This window comes from Myotis yumanensis, unplaced genomic scaffold (genome assembly GCF_028538775.1).
Source record: "Myotis yumanensis isolate MYYU_CA2020_CCGP unplaced genomic scaffold, mMyoYum1.0.hap1 SCAF_5, whole genome shotgun sequence".
Classification (NCBI taxonomy): Eukaryota; Metazoa; Chordata; class Mammalia; order Chiroptera; family Vespertilionidae; genus Myotis; species Myotis yumanensis.
Window position 1 is genome coordinate 13,916,015 of NW_027223756.1, and position 17,150 is coordinate 13,933,164.

Here is a 17,150-nt window from a genome sequence, read left to right on the forward strand (position 1 = left end):
GCAAGAAAAGCAGTTTCGGAAGGACTCTAGCCTGTCTTGACTCCCACCACCTTCCTTTCCCCCAGAAGGGGCTCCTCTGGTCTCGGGAACACCAGGGCTTCCCTTTCAGGGGCCAGCTTCCCCCACCCTGTGGGTTACCCGGGGGAAGGCTGGAGGGCTGGGTAGGGGACACCTGGGGGAGAGAGGGCATAGCAGGCCACAGGCAGAGGGAGGATCCCCCCACCTTGGTGTTTACTCGGGTCACACCTGTGTTCATCATGCAAAACACTCCATTCAACAGATACTCAGTAGCCCTCACTGTGCTGGTTCCGGGGGTACAGCCAGGACCAGGAGAGAGAAGTAGAGGTCACATTCCGGGGGGAGTGGGGAGAACAGTAATAAACAGGCGGACACTTTGGTCAACAGTAACTGCTGGCTGTGGGGCCGTATGGGTGCTGATGAGCGGCCTGAACAGAGACCCAAAGGAAGAGAGACGGCCCCCGAGGTCCAAAATGGGGGTCTGGTGAAGTCATGGCACAGCCGTGCAGGGAAACGCCAGGCAGCCGTTGAAACATTGTTCCCATGTGCCTACCCCTTGCAGATTGTGAACCCGTCTTGTTTGCCCAGAGAAGCATCTGAAGAATCCACATAAAATATAACAGTGCTTCTCTCTGCGTGAGGGAATAGAAGTGATATTTGTTATTTGCCACTTTTGAAAATCTGCCAGCTGAACACATCATTTATAATTAGTAAAAAGAAAAAGACTACTTCTGGGCCGAACCCTGGGGGCCTTTGAGTCTTGTGAGATGACGGATGTTTAACACAGTGGGGTTGTTACCATTACAGGGTTAACTTTGTGGAAGGGATGATGTGGGGTTGAAGGGAATCTCGGATACATTTTGAGTTTGGTTTTAATTCGGTGAGTGCGTATCTAGTCCGTCTCTCTCCATTTTTCCTTTCAAACTGGAAACAGTAATTGAAATAATAAAGTGGTTATACAGCGAATATTTTTTTAAAAATCCAGTGTTGAAAAGCATGAAAGTAAAAATCACACGAGGTCCCAGTGCTCTGAGATAACCGATGCTAACATTCCAGTGTGTATCTAATAATTTTTTCTACCCTGTTATTATTTTTTAAAAATGAAATAAACTACTGATATAACAAAAGATGGATCTCCCGCCCCCGCCCCCCCCCCCCCCCCCGCCACCCCCCACCCCCGAACTCCATCAGGGCCACCTGTCCCTGGGGCCCCGCCTGGTCATCTGCTCACCTGGGAGCACATGCTCTCCTGTGTGTGACTCAGGTGATAAAGAGCCAGCAGCCTGGGAGGGAGTCAGGAAGCCTCTGCCGCCATTCCACCGCTCTACCCCTCTTCATCTGTGCCCTCCCCGCAGCCTTATGCTGGCCACACTGAGAGGAAGGTCACCCTGCCTGGCTGGTTCCTGCCCCCTTCTCGCCCGCTGGCTGCTGAGCGCCTGCCAAGTGCCTGCCTGATCCCGAGCGCTTTCCAGGCCGCCCGCCCAGCCGAGCAGGCTGCTCTTTTGTTTCTGGAATCCAGGCTGCTCAGCAGAAGGGGCTGCTTCGTGTGCCCGGCTGTGGTGGCCTTCAAGCTGACTCAGGTCAAGAGTGCTTTGAGGGGAAGGCGGCTGCTTAGAGCAAAGCCCTTGTAATGAATGCCTTCCCCCCTAATTGGGTTAGGGAAGGAACCAGCTGGACCCGGGAACAAAACAGGACCAGCACGCTGGCGTCCCACATTGCTGTTCATCTGCCAAAGAATCGCCCTCCTCTGAGTGCCGGGAAGAAGCCGAGGCTCGCAGCTCCTAGTTCCCTTTGGCTTGGGAGCTCTGCCGAGGGGACAGGCAGGGTTCCTTGCCTGCAGAGGTCCCCGGGCCCAGCTGTACACCCTCAGGGAGAAAGGGTCGTTCCACCGTACAGAGCAGAGCCTGACAGAGGCAGAAACCTCAACTTCCCTGAGGGCTGATTGCCCAGCTTGCAGGAAAGGCCGCTAAGGCTTGCCGAGTGCTGCCAAATATTTCACATGTATGGCAGCATGACCCCCATTTTCCAGATGAAAACACTGGGGTTCGGCATCCACATGCCCAGGCTAGTAAATAGTGGGGTTGAGATTCCACTACAGAACTGCCTGTCTCGACAATCTCTGCCAAGCTGCTCCCCACCCCCCATATGTTGGGGGAGGAGTGTATTTGGTACAGGAAGCAATGCCCCTGTATTCATTTTTTTTTAGTAGACTTTGTTTTTTAAGCAGTTTGGGGTTCACAGCAGTATTGAGCAGAAGGTACAGAGAGTTGCCATGTACCCCTCCCCCCACACACACACACCTGCAGAGCCTCCCCTATTATCACATCCCCCACCGGAGTGGTACCTTTGTTACAATCGACGAACCTACACTGACACATCATTGTCCCTCAAAGTTTACACTAGGGCTCACTCTTGGTGGTGTACATTCTGTGGGTCTGGACAAATGTGTACTGACATGTATCCCTCACTATAGCATCATCCAGAGACGCTTCACTCCCTAAAAATCCTCTGGGCCCTGCCTGTTCATCCCTCCCTCTCGCCCAGCTTCTGACCACTGATCTTTTTACTGTCTCCATCGCTTTGCCCTTCCCAGAATGTCCTATAACTGGGATCCTAGAGTATGTAACCTTTTCAGATTGGCTTCTCTCACTTAGTAATACGCATTTACATTTCCTTTATGCCTTTTCATGGTTATTCATTCTTTTTCCCCTGTGCCAACATTTTTTGAGCACCTGCCTCTGTGCCAGGCACATCATGGGCACTGTGCAAGTGGTGTAAGCAACATGGGCATGGCCCCTGCTCCCCAGAGTTAGAGTTAAGCAGGGAGAGAAACATAAGTAAATATTTGACATTGGAGAACAGCGTGCTAAGAGAGAGAACAAGGGGGACTGGTTGGGAATGAGGAGGGGTCGAGAAGCCTTTCTTAGGAAGGACAATTAAACCAGCATCTGAGGGACGAGCAGAAATGGGGATGAAGGGCATCCCAGGCAGCTGTCTGGCTCTCAGAATGTTGCTTACCCTTGAGACTAGCCTTTTCCAGGAAGCCCTGCCTGCTCACTCCTTCTTAACATGCATTGCTGCCCCTTCTGGAAGTCCATAGCTTTTGCTTCTCTGCACCGATGGCTTCCTGTGAGAATCTGCTCAGGCCTTTTCCCAGGGAAGCGTACAGAGGGAAGACCGACAGTGTGTTGCTTTGAGCTCTGTTCTCCCAGTTGGCACAAAGGAATATCCAGAAGGAGTTAAGCTTGGCTGAGTTGAGCAGGGAGGGGAGTCAGGATGCTGCATATCTGACTGATGTTTTGGGGCTTTGAACTGCCTCGATGAGGGCAGTGCAACCAGGCCGAAGTTCACTTGGCTGATTTCCAGTAGCTGCTGGGACAGAGCCCAGGAATCTGAGATTGTGGTTGCTTCTTGTCAGGAGCCTTAAAGCCGTAGGGCTTAGAGGAAATACACCAGTAGCCTGCAAGCTCGTGGGGTGGGGAGGCGGACTGCTGTTGAGGGGAGCTGCAGCCCCACATTGGCTGCTGCTACTAGCTGTCTGGCCATGACCCAGAAGGAGGCTGGCTGAGAGATCATGCTTGGCCACTCTATCCCTGTGGATGCCCTGCTCTAAACCCTTCGGTGGCTCCCTGTTACCTTCAGGACGGGACAGATACCTTAGCTGGGCATGCAAGCTGGGACCCTGCCATCCTCCCAGCCTGCTTTGTCCAGGCATACCCCACCTGTTTGTTTGTTCCACGCGCTCTAGATTCCCAGATGGGACACTGTGGCTTTGCAGATGCTGCTTGTCCTGCTGAGCGTTCTTTCCTTCCTGCATCCTCAACAGGTCAAGTCCTAGATGTCCTTCCAAACCTTGGCTGGATAGATCTCTTTTCCTTGAAGTCCCCACTGACCTGCTGCTCTCTGCGACCACCACACCTTCCTCTGTGCGCCCAGGGCACTGAGTACTCACCCCTGCACGGCTGTCCGTCTGCCCTCCCTTCTCCGCCCCCTCCCTCCTTTCAATTCCTCATTGATAGTTATGGGCACCTCACCATGTTTCAGTCGCACCGGGGTGCTGGGAGTTTGAAGTCCCATGGTTGCTGAATAAATTCATCAAATAATGAAGATGAAGAATACCCAAAGAAGTCAACCCACAGAATGGGAGAAAATGCTTGGAAATCATATATCATTATGAAATTAAGCTGGGATAAAAGCTTCTCTCCAGGCTTATAAAATAAATGAATGAATAAATAAAAGGTTGAAAAAAAGAAGGATCCACTAAAAGACTTCCAGTCTCAGATCTGTTGCTAGTTAAATAGAGCCGGCGGGAGGTGGGGGAGTGTTGTTATAGGACTATTTCAAACTCAGGTTCTTCCTATGTAAACATAAGGCAAGGAACTAATTAATTCAGGCTTTGAGCACTTTCCATGGCAAAGTTCGGGGCTCCCGAGAGAGCTGTACTTTGGCGTCAGGCTCTCTGGGGGGCACAGCCAGGAGAGAAGAGATCCCAGCATGCATCTCAATTCCAGCCTCACTTTCGCAGGGTAGACCTCCCAGTCCTCAGAGAAGATGGGCCTTCTCACCGTGGCCAGAGCTTTCCTTCCTAGTCCACAAATTCTGTCAATGTCTTAGTTGCTCACCATCTCTCCTACCGGCCCATAAACTCCTTGCGAGTGGGTGATGTGTCCATCTTATGTTTTTATAACAGCTTTACTGAGATATCATTCACATACCATGAAATGTACCCTTTTAAAGTCTACAGCTCAGGGCTTTTTGTACATGAGTATTTGGGAGTTCTTTGTACTGTTATTTTAACAACTGTTGTACGTTGAAATATATATATATATATATATATATATATATATACACACACACACACACACACACACACATATATATATTTCAGAGAAGAAGAGAGGGGGGGAGAGAGAGAGAGAAACATCAATGATGATGAGAGAGAATCATTGATTGGCTGCCTCCTACACAGACCCCCACTGGGGATCGATCCCGCAACCCAGGCATGTGCCCTTGACTGGAATAGAATTTGGGACCCTTCAGTCCACAGGCCTGCGCTCTGTCCACTGAGCCAAACCAGCTAGGGCTGTACGTTGAATGTTTTTTTAATTGTCTCTCACAATTCCAGCCACAGAGGGAATCAAGCCGTGTACCCGGAGAGGTTCCTGTGTGCTGGGTGCTTTATATGCATCTTCCATTTCATCCTCAGCTGCTGAGGAGGAAACAAGGGTGAAGACAGATGACCAGGGGGCACAGCCTGTTTGAGCAGCAGAACCTGAATTCGGATGTGGGTCGCCTACATCCTGTTGTGGCCTGTGTATCTCCAGGAGTTATCCTTTCCCTGGGAATGGAGCCGGCTGCCTCCTTCACTGGCCCCTGTCATCGGGAAGGTCCCTGACACTTTCTGAGCCTGTGCTCCGTGAGGGTGGATGGGGCTCAGTCCAGGAGTGTTCCTGGAATAGAGGGGCTGCCATCCTGGGACTCGAAGGAACGCGAACAGGGTGTGGAGGGAATGGGTGCCCTTTAACCAGCCAGAAGGCAGGCCCGCACTCTCACCTTTCTTGGACATCCGAGGCTCCTGGGAGGCGGCCCTGACCACCCTTCTGCCCTGCCCGTTCCAGGAACTGAAGCTGCCTGCCTTCCGGGCCCACTCCCCGCTCCTGAAGAGCCGGCGGTTCTTTGTGGACATCTTGACCCTGCTGAGCAGCCACTGCCAGCTCTGCCCCACAGCCCGGCACCTGGCCGTCTACCTGCTGGACCACTTCCTGGATCGCTATAACATCACCACCTCCAAGCAGCTATACGCCGTGGCGGTCTCCTGCCTCCTGCTCGCAAGTACGTGGAAACCCCTCCTTCCCCTGGGCTGCTGCCTCCTCCGTGAGCCTGGGTGCTCCCAGGTCTTTGTACATCTCTATGGTCTCTGCACGTCTTCTCTGCTCATCCTAGCTGAATGGGAGCTAATGTTATTAGTAATAATCATCAATATTTTCTTTAGCATCTGTAATGTACCAGGCTAAGTGATAAGGATTTTAGCATCTTGATCTTTTATTTTTTATTTTTTATTTCATTTTTTATCCCCACCTGAGGATATGTGTTTTTTATTGATGTAAGAGAGAAAGGAAGGGAGAGAGAGAGAGAGAGAGAGAAACATCAATGTGAGAAAGAAACATCAATCAGTTGCCTTCCATATGTACTCCAATGGGGGATTGAACCCACAACCTTTTGGTGTAGGGGACGATGCTTAAACCAACTGAGCCACCGGTCTGGGGATCGAGCCATGTACTTTTAATTAACACCCACTTCCTTATTAAACAGTGAGTTTCGGGGAGGGAAAGGAGCCTGAGACATAGTAACACCTCAAAAATATATATATTTATGGGATAAATGACATCATGGAGCGAGGGTTTCTTTAAAGCTGGGCTTCCACACTTCTCCAGGTTGCCCTTAGTATAGATACAGGTGGACTGACAGCGGAGCAGAATGCCCCAAGGTGGCCAGCGGCCATCATAACACTCCTTGGACATCTAGTATTTTCTCCTTAAAATTCAATCCGATTTTACAGTTTCCACCACAATATGTGATTGTCCTGTTCCCCCACCCTCGGGTCCTGCTGTTGTCATAAGAAGACAGCACCCGGTTTCTCCTGTTTCTCCTGTGGCTCTGTCTGCTCCCGGCAGCCTGCCATGAAGCCCCACTTTTCAAAATTACGTCTTGTTTTCCACACTGGCACCTTCCACCTGCTGTTGTGTATCATCCCTTTAGCTGCGTTGGGCTCACAGCTTCCAGATTCGTGATTTTCTCTGCCTTGAGCCAGCTGGGTTTCCCATGCTACACAGAGGAGCCAGCCTGGCTGAGTCCACCCTGTTGGCTGCCTCAAAGTCCCCATCAGCATGCAGCTCTCTTTGGTCTTGGGAGGAGATGTGGGGCGTGCGAGACATCCCTGTCAACGGAAGGCAGAATGGGCATCGCGTTTCAGGCGGCCCAGGAGAAGCCTGCGCCGTGGCCTTTGGCCTGCTGCTGTCTGTGATCTGTGGGCTGCATCGAGGCCCGCGGGGGCTGGGGACTTAGATTTCCATGGGGCCACGCAGGCTCTCCCCCAGCGACTGTCTGGGGAGCTGGGACACATGAGGCGCACACTGGAGACTCCTTTGTGCTGCTGGGGCCGTGGCCGACGGAGGGGGCCCTGCAGACAGAGAGGCAGACGCCCCCACCCACATGTCTGAGGGCAGCAGCCAGCCTGGGGCGGCAGGACGGGAGTTTTCAGGACACCTGCCATATGCTCAGAGGCCCAAGGGAAGAAAAGTTTCCATGACAGCCTGAAATCCTATTCACTCCTCCCTGCCCTCTCCCCGGGCGGACTGACTGTCAGCCCCAAGGGGGGTCACCTTGCCGCAGGGCGTTTGAAGTTCTGCGAATTCTATACCCAATAATTCCCAGATAGATAAGAGGAGCCACAGTTCTTCCTGCCCCCACCTGTCAGTTCTCAGGTTTTGAGAGCTGCTTCCAGACAAGGGCCTTTGCACAGATGGAACCTTTTCACCTGTATACAGGCTCGTCTGCCCCATAAAACGGGGGTCGGTCCAGGACCCATATCTACAGGCCAATGGAAGGAGGTGGAAAGACAAACAGCCTGTAGGTTGTTCCATGGTGGACCAGTGGCAAAGCCACCCGATTGTCATATCTGAGTTAATTGTTTGGGTTTCCCCTACTTAATACAGGACAGACTAAAAATAGTCTAGCTATAAATATATTATAAATCGAGTAGACTCCTTGTATCTTTCATCACATACAGCACCCCTCCCAACTTTTTTTTGTTGTTGTTTAAAAGGATCATTTGAGCCTGGCCAGAGTGGCTCAGTGGTTGAGCATCAACCTATGAACCAGGAGGTCAAGGTTCGATTCCCAGTCAGGGCACATGCCGGGGTTGTGGGCTCAATCCCCTGTAGGGGCTGTGTAGGAGGAAGCTGATCAACGATTCTCTCTCGTCATTGATGTTTCTCTCTCTCCCTCCCTCTCCCTTCCTCTCTGAAATCAATATATATATTTAAAAGGATCATTTGAAAATATGGAAACTTCACAATTTTCAGGTGAGTTGATTGGGACAGTGTGAGATCATCCTGCCATTCTGGCGACAGCAGCTTCGTTGCTTACCTGCATACCCAGTCCTGTGCCCATCACTTTACACACATATCACAGGGAATCCTCACAAGCAGCCTGTGTGGTTGTGGTGTCATCTCCTCATTCTATAGGTTCAGAGAGGCTGAATAACTTGCCCAAGGCCACACAGCTCAGAGTTTTATTTTTATTATTTTTAATTGATATAAAATTCAGACCACAGCATAAAATTCACCATTTTAACCGTTTCAAAGTGTACAATTCTGTGGCATTTCGTACATTCACATGGTTGTGCACCTATCACCTCTGTCTCCTTACAGAGCGTGTTCATCACCCCAAAGGGAACCCTTGGACTCATTAAGCAGCCACTTCCTGTTCCTTCCCAGTCCCTGGCAACCACTCATCTGTTATCTGTCCATGCAGATTTGCCTATTCTGCATATTTCACATAAAAGGAATCATATAATATGTGGCCTTTTGTGTCTGGCTTCTGTCACTTGATGTTTTCAAGGTTATCTGTACTGTAGCAGGTATCCATACTTCATTCCTTGTGGGTGAATCCTGTTCCATTTTATGGATGGACCATCTTTGTTCATTCGTTTGTCTGTTGGTGGGCGTTTGGGCTATTAAGAATAGTGCTGCTATGGACATTTAGGTACCAGTTTTGTTTGAAGACCTGTTTTTACTTCTTTTAGGTATAAACCTAATTGGAAGTGCTGGTCAACTGGTAATTCCATGTTGAACTTTTCCAGTAAACTTGGAGGTTTGCTTTTGCCTGGTTGTTGCTGTTCAGAGATGGGGGGGTGTTGCATCCTTAGCGCCAGGCAGGAAGCAGCTAGAGGAAGGAGAGAGGTGAGAGAAAGCCAGAGGGCAAGAGCAGGACCAGTGGCCTTTTTGCTAGGATAGCATGGCCTTAAATGTAAGACCTTATTATTATGATATAAGAAGTATGAGAAATCTTTTTATTGTAAAAAAAAAAAACAAAAGGTAGAGAACTACCTACTATAAAAAATTAGTTTCCTCCAAAACCCATAGTCCTATTTCCACAGTTTGGTATGCATTTTTCCTGTCCTCGATATACTTATGTGTTTTCATAATTGGGAAAATTTATTTTCATTTACAGGGATGGGAGGGGATAAATCTCATATTATACCCATAGAAACTGCCCAGTAAACAAAATTGCCAGATTCTCTCCCTTCCTCATTCTTTCTCTTTCTCTCCATCTGTTGCCTATCCCAGTCTCCAGAGATAACTTCTGGGAGCAGCAAGTTCTTGTGTCTTCTTCCAAAATGGATCTAGTATATTTTCTAGAAATGATCTGAGCAGACACAAACACAATCAGGCCTCATGATTTGAAGATTCTGTACCTGCAAATTCGCCTACTCACTGAAATTCAGTTTCAAACCCAAAACCAGCACGCCTAGAACTCCGGCAGCCGTTCAGGGACATTGCAAAGCAGCAACACATGTGAGGCGCCCAGCTTGCGTGTTCCCAGCTGAGATGGAATGAGGCAGCCCACTGCTTCTTGTCTCAGCTCTCATACTTAAGTCCTTTTCTCAGTCTGTTTGGTGCCATGTGGTCTCATTTTTCTGCTTGTTGGTGATTTTGCTACTTAAAATGCCCCTCTACCCCCCATCATAGAGCTGAGCTGCTCTCTGGTCCTCAGTGCAAGAAGGCTGTGGTGCGCCATTTGGAGAAAATATATATGTTCAGTAAGCTCTGTGCAGGCATGAGTTACATAGTGCTCTTGGCTATGAGTTCCATGATAATGAATCTATGCTATATTACACAGAAATACACAAAACAAGGTAATCTATATATATAAAGAGCCAGCGACCGTAATGCCGTAATGACCAGAATGACCGGTCGCTATGATGCCCACTGTGGCCAGCAAACTGGCCCAATCAGGGGGTAGGGCCGGCTGGCCAACCTCCTGCAGCCCCTCCCCCTGGCGAACCCACCCTCAATGGGCCCCCACCACCTCAATCGGCCCGCAGCCCCTCCCCCTGGCTGGCCCCATCCCTGATTGCCGCCCCCTACCCCAATAGGGGGCGGGGCCGGCAGGCCAACCTCCTGCAGCCCCTCCCCCCACCTGGCCCCACCCCAGATCAGTCCTCCCACCCTGATCAGGGGCAGGGCCGGCTGGCCAACCACCTGTGACCCCTCCCCCCAGCCAGCTCCAACCCCAACCGGCCCCCACCACTGCGATCAGGGGCAGGGCCAGCGGGCCAACCACCCATGGCCCCTCCCCCAGGCCACTGGCCCCTGATCTGCCCCCCCACCCCATTCGGGGGCAGGGCTGGCCAGCCCACCACCCACAGCCCCTCCCCATGGCTGGCTCCACCCCTGATCAACCCCCCCACCCCAATCGGGGGTGGGGCCCGCTGGCCAATAGCCTGAAGCCCCTCCCCGCAGCCGGCCCGGCCCTGATCGGGCCTGATCGGGCCGGCTGGCCAGCCAGCCTCCCACCATCTCCTCCTCCCCCCAACAGGCCCGGCCCTGATCCGCCCCAATTGGGGTGAGCCAGTCGGACCCCACCAGTGCACGAATTCGTGCACTGGGCCTCTAGTGTATTGATAATTGTGATCAGAGGCTCTCAGGAACTTGACCCTGTGCAGTATTCACTACCTCAGTGTTGTAGAGACTTTAACATAATTACTGAGAATAATCAGAACCAACTAAATATCACACAACTGGGTTAATACCTATAGTGCTTTCTTCATAGTACATTAGAGAATATCTTTCCCATCAGTGTGTGTGGATTTACCTTACTTACTTTATTTTTTTTTTGTTAATCCTCACCCGAGGATACTATTTCATTGATTTTTAGAGAGAGTGGAAAGGAGGGGGAGAGACAGAGAAACATCGACGCGAGAGAGACACATGGATTGGTTGCTTCCCACACATGGGCCAATGCCTTAACCACTGAACTAAACCTTCTAGGGTGCCTTACTCCTTTTTTTGACTGCAGAGTGTTCCGTAATAGAAACACTGCCGCCCATTTGATGATCCCTCTGTCAGTGGATAGCTAGATGGACATTGTTTTTTTACTGCTATGCATAGTATGACAACTGTCCTTTCTCCTATATCTTTGTGCACTTAAGTGAGTATGTCTGTGAGACAAGTTCCCGGAGGTGGAATTGTTTGGATCAAGTGGTGTGTGCATTTAAGATTTTGATAGCTAGCGCTAAAATGCCTTGCAGAGGTTGCAACAAAACCGATTCTGATGAGATCCCTTTTTTTCTTAAATTCGACTTAGTTTGTGGGAGATTTGGAGCCATGCCTTCCACCTAAACAACAAACTATCAGAAGGGGGGTGCTGTCCCTTCCACATCCCGGCCCCTCCCCAGTGTCCGCGGGTGGCGTTTCGTCTGTGCTCCCCTGGGGAGTGCATTCCCTTTCTGTCCTTCTGCCCCATCCAGTCTGGGATGTCCAGGCCAGGAATCCGTTCCCAGACCAATTGCTTTGAAGGCTCCTGAAACCAGAACTTACTAGCCACATCTCGTAGGGCGGGTTCCAGTGAAAGCCATTGCCTGCTGGGTGGTTGTGTGCTGGGCCTGTCTTTCTCCCAGTAACCCACATTCCCGCCCCAGCACCGCCCCCTGCATCCCTCCTTTCCCCCTCTCTGCCCCTTCTGTCCCCCGGCTTTGATCATTTGACAACTTGCTTCTGAGAAGCAGCTTCTTTGACAGCTGGGCGGAGGCGCAGGATGGGACTACCTAGGGGAGATTTTGGAAACTTGAAAGTAGTCTTAATCCCTCCTGGTAGAAAGGATGAAGGAGAGCGCTGCCTTCCTTCCCCCGGGAGGTTAAGCCCACGAGCCCTCCACGTGGGGGATGCTCGGGGTGTCTCCAGGGCACTAATTGTAAGCAGCACCTGCAAACGGGGTGGTTTGACTGGGCGGCCTTTTCCAGGGGTGTATTTCAGACAGAGCGTGAGATTTGCTTGCAGGATTAAACCCAAATCTGCAAGGAAATGTGGCTGTCCCTGTGCAGGAGATAATTTAACTCTCATAAGAGTGCCCCACCTCGAGGAATACATTTCCTCCAGGCCTTGGTTTCACGTTTCCAAAGTCAGGCTAGGGCTTCTGTTGAATGCGTGCATGTAATGTGCCCATCGTTGACTGTTTCCCCTGAAAGCTGCTGCAACATCGGTGGGGCACCTTCTCTCTGGCATCTCGGTGGTGGTCACCCAGCACAGGGTGGATTGGAAAAGGTGGTCCGTCACGTGAAGGCCATGCTGCTCAGATCCGGGCCCTGGGCCGCAGGGTTACAGCGCAGCGGGCGAGGACGTGGTGATTTTCCAGTTCCTGTTTCCGTCTCTGCAGACTGGCAGGCCTGGAGTTATTTTGGGGGGAGGATTTTGTGTGTGTGCCTGTCAGACAGCTGGCTGGGCTGGAAACTCAGAAACTGTGCAGTTTGTCTTAGCAAGTCTGCTGCCCAGACCTGTTTGTCCAGGGCCTGGGGTTCTGGGCTCTCAGGGTTGTTGTTTTTGTATGTGTAGGGGGTTGGGGATCTTAACCTGCATGAGTTCATTGAACATGCAGTGTTCAGGAGCCCCTGACCCCACACAGGTAAATCATTCAAGAACATTTATTCGGCCTCTGCCATATGCCAGACGCTGTGTTCAGTGCCAGGGAGACGGCAGTGAATGGAAGGAATGTATACAGTCTTTGTCATCGAAGAGGATTCTTTTCACACACGTGTACCTACTATGCGCTGAGCCTGAAGACGGTGGAACAGACCAAGTCACTGTCTGAAAGAAACAGCCTTCAGTCCAGGCATTGCCCACAGGTCTCTGAGTCCATGCCAAGAATAAGCTAATTGCCCTTCTAAGAAAAACCCAAGTGTCCTTCCTGTTAGAACAGCCTGGCTCACCCAGTTAGCGGGAAGATGACCGGGATGTTGACGTCAGGCACCTATCTGCTCTTCGTGCTACATGCCTTGTGGCTGCTGGAGCTGGAAGTTTGTTTTTGTTTGTTTTTTATTCACTTTAACCTTGAACTCACTATCTGTAGTGAATGCTTGTGTCTTGTAGGACCTTCTCCCCCGTTTACACACGCCCAGGGTTGCATTATATCCCTTCTCCTGCTCTTGCTGATGTGGAGGAGGACTCTGGAGTTCTTATTCGTTAGGTCTTTTGTTCCCTGGGAGACCCACCCAGAGGGTTTTCCAGTGAATGACTCATCCTTGCCTCACCTAGGAGACTCCCCTCGGTGGAGAGGTCACACCCCAGGTCATGATAGCCCACCCTTCACTGGACACCCACGGTCCGGTCGGCATTGGTTGTGATAGTCCCAGCAAAGCAGCCTCGGCTGGTTTAAAACCCCTCGCAGACCCAAAGGAAGTACACCAGCCTGTCACACCCTGGGAGGGGAGAGAAGGGAGATGTTGTTTTTCGGGTAGTGGTGTTTGCCTGAATTTTCGAGGCTGTCTTCAAGAAGCATGCCTCTCCCTGCCTCCGAAGTCGTCGTTTTAATTATAAGCATTTCAGTGTCTAGACAGGAAGTTTCTTCTTTGTCACTGACAAGTTGGGTTTCTGGAACTCTTCTAGGAAAGTCTGAGACCTCCTGACCTGTGGGCACTTGTAAAGCAGATTTATGCCAGGATAGTCTTGGACTAGGGCAGACCCACGTTCCAGAACCTTCTTTCGCAGTTACTCTGCCAGTTCTGGCTTCTAGGGACCCTTCAGTCGTTTCTTGTCTTCTGAGAAGTTTAAACTCTTTTTTCCATAGTGGGAGAGTAATATCTATTTCTTGTAGAAAATTGGAATATAGAAAAAAATATAAAGAATAAAAGAAAAATTAGTTGCAAGCTCAGTACGTTTCTTAATATATAATCAGAGTTTGAGGGAGGAGGACAGATTCTGGCCTCAGTGATCATGGAATGGCTAATATTTAATGCATGTTTATGTGCCAGGCAGTAGTCTGAATTCTTTGCATGGATTTACTCATTTAATCCCCAAAACAATTCTATGTAGTAAGCAGTATTATTTCCCCCAGTTGACAGGAGGAAACTGAGACCCTGTAAGTTAGGTAACTGGCCCCAGGGTGCACGGCTAGGATGGGGACCCACGGAGCTGTCCCTGAGTTTTGTTTTTTTTTAATATGTTTTTATTGATTTCAGAGAGAGGGAGGGAGAGGGAGAGAGAGATAGAAACAACAATGATGAGAGAGAATCATTGATCGCCTGCCTCCTGCACACCCCACACTGGGGATCTAGCCCACAACCGGGCATGTGCCCTGACCAGTAATGGAAACCATGACCTCCTGGTTCATGGGTCAATGCTCAACCACTGAGCCACGCTGGCCTGACAGAAAATATATACCATATATTTTATTGTATTTTTTTAAAGTATTGCTTTATTTGTTTGCAAGACTGATTTTTCCCCCCCTTTTATTGGCCGGGCTGTCTCTGAGCCTTTGTTCTCAGCCACTGTACAACAGTGGCCTTTGCCGTAGCAGATCACTTCCTAACATGGCTGCACCGGGAAGACTCGGCCAGCAGTGGAGAGGTTCCTGGGGGACCCTGGCTCCACTTTCTGAGCCACGTGGTAGCTGACCTGGATGGAAACTTCAGTCCTCAGGACCAGGTCTCATGTCTGGAGCGGCTCCCCTCCTAACGGGAATGGCCAAGATTGCCTCTTCTCTTCCTTTTCCTGCTCCCAGCAGCGGTTGGAAAAAAGGGGCCCGGGACCTGTGATGCCCACGCCTTTGGCACTGTCCAGAGGACTCACTCTCTGCTCTTCCTGGATGCACGGCCCCGTCTGGTCCAGAGCAGCCACCACGGAGCTGGGCGTGAACATTCTGCACAGCAGTGACTTTCCTAACAGGAGGCAATTCTGTCTCTGCACAGAGCCCTGGCTCGATCCTGGCTCCAATGCTCCAAACCTTTTATATGACTAGTGCCCCCTGCCTCACAGCCCCTGCTTTTATTTTTATTTACTTATTATTTTACTCCTCACCTGAGGATATGCTTATTGATTTTAGAGAGGGGAGAAGAGAAAGAAAGGGAAAGAGAGAGAGAGAAACATTGATGTGAGAGAGAACATGGATTGACTGCCCGCTTTATGTGCCCCGACTTGGAACCAAACCCAAAACCCCGGTATGCACCCTGATGAATTCACTTGCAACCTTTCCGTTTATGGGACGACACTCCAACCAACCGAGCCACACAGGCCAGGGCCCACAGCCCCTGCTTTTAGGCAGTCAGTGAAATTATCCGGGTCCTGTGGAAAGCAGAGCACAGAGGAGTCAGCGATTTGCCGGGGCCACCGTGTGAAGTCACCGCACCAGTTGCTCCATCCTGAGACAGGGAAGCCCTCAAAGCCAGCAGGGAAGCCAGTGTGTGCGACCCAGCTGGCCGAGTGCAACCTCTGACCCGGGAGGCATTTTTTTACAGCTTCCTCTTGAAGGAAAACTTGACCTGCGACCTCAACTGTAGCCTCTTTCCAAAGTTGTACTTAGGAATTGATCCAACCTGTCAGACATGTGCATTCATTCATTATCTGTCAAGGACTACTGTGTCCCAGATTCCCAAGATGCAGCCTCGAACAGGACAGCCCTACTTTTAAGAGGAAGGAGTGAGGCACAGTAAAGGAGCCTTTTCTTTGTTTCCTGAGGAGGGCAGGGAGCTGAGCCTGGGATTGGAGGCCTGTTTCTCCAGGACACTCCATAACTTCCAGATCCCTGGGGTGGCCAGAGATCTCTGTCATTCCTGCAGCAAGTGTTTTAGGGCAGAGTGGGGGGATGCTCCCTGCTCCCCATTCCTTTGGTCTTCACAGCTTCCTCCCTTCCCTGAAGACCGCCATGAAAATGCTCTCGTAGCTGGAGGGTTTGCCTACTCTGTCCCTGGCTTTCTCTCTCCCCCATGTCAAATCCTGTCTGGAAACTGAACTGTCTGTGCCTGTGACCATGATGGCTCAGTTGGTCCTGAACCGAGCGGAGGTTTATAAAGCTGAGCTGGATCCCATGTTGCTGAGCACTGAGCACCCTTCTCAGCACGCTGAGCCCTCATGCCATCCTCACCACAATTCTGTCTGCTTCTGTCCACATTGCACAGGCCCCAGAGGTGGAGACTTGCCCCAGACCACACAGCTGGCAGGTGGCCGAGCCTCCTAGAGCCCAGATGGTCATCGTCAGAGTGCGCTCTGCCCCTCTGTGCTGCATCGCAAAGTGAAACAGCCTTTTAGAGGGAGCTGGCCTCGGAGTAGTTTCCTGGCTTCCCCATCAAATTGATTTAAAATCTGTCTCTTTTGTCTGCTGAAGGCGTGAGCAGTTCCCCCTTTGGGGATGAGTAGGAAGCACCCCTCTGCCCTCTGATAACTACAAAAATCCAAAGAGTTGTTTTGTTTTTGTGTGTGTGTGTGTGTGTGTGTGTTTAATATATTTTTATTGATTTCAGACAGAGTAAGGGAGAGGGAGTGAGAGAGAGAGAGAGAGAGAGAAATATCAATGATGAGACTCAACCATCAGTTGCCTTCTGCATGCCCTCCTATTGGGGATTGAGCCAGAAATTGTGCCCTGACCAGAAATGGAATCACAACTTCCTGGTTCATAGGTTGGCACTCAACCACTGAGCAACACTGGCCAGGCTGGTTTGGGCAGCATTTGGTATCCTTTACTATAGAAAATATACTGGTGGAGACTCACTCTTCAACTTCAGTTCTCTCATTGGAAACCAAGTCCTGTTGATCATGCAGCCCCTTAGTGGACAAGTTCTGGGGTTGAATGACTTTACAGCATGAGCAGAGGGCAAGGTGAAGACAAGAGTATTTGTGGGGAGCAGGGCGGTTAGATGGGGAGGGGCTGCAACTGGCCTGACCCCCTCATCCCTGGGATTTCCTTGTGGAGACACTGGGATTTCAGGGATCCTCGTGACTATATTAGAGATGTCCTACTTGTGGTTTAGAAAACTGTGAACTTTTGGAGCCACTTATTCATTCACTTAAATCCTCCCTCCCTCCCCCCCAACCCCCACCCCCCAACGCAGCTTTTTAAAGTATTAACTTTATGCCAGAGGC

At 50.7% G+C, this 17,150-nt stretch overlaps 1 protein-coding gene across 1 annotated transcript in view; it reads left to right on the forward strand.

The window, feature by feature from the left end:
• The window catches only part of CCNJL (cyclin J like), a 45,748-nt gene that overhangs the window by 17,804 nt on the left and 10,794 nt on the right, over positions 1-17,150 (forward strand). The window contains 1 exon segment of the mRNA XM_070417090.1: positions 5,637-5,850. Coding sequence (XP_070273191.1) covers positions 5,637-5,850 — 214 coding nt within the window.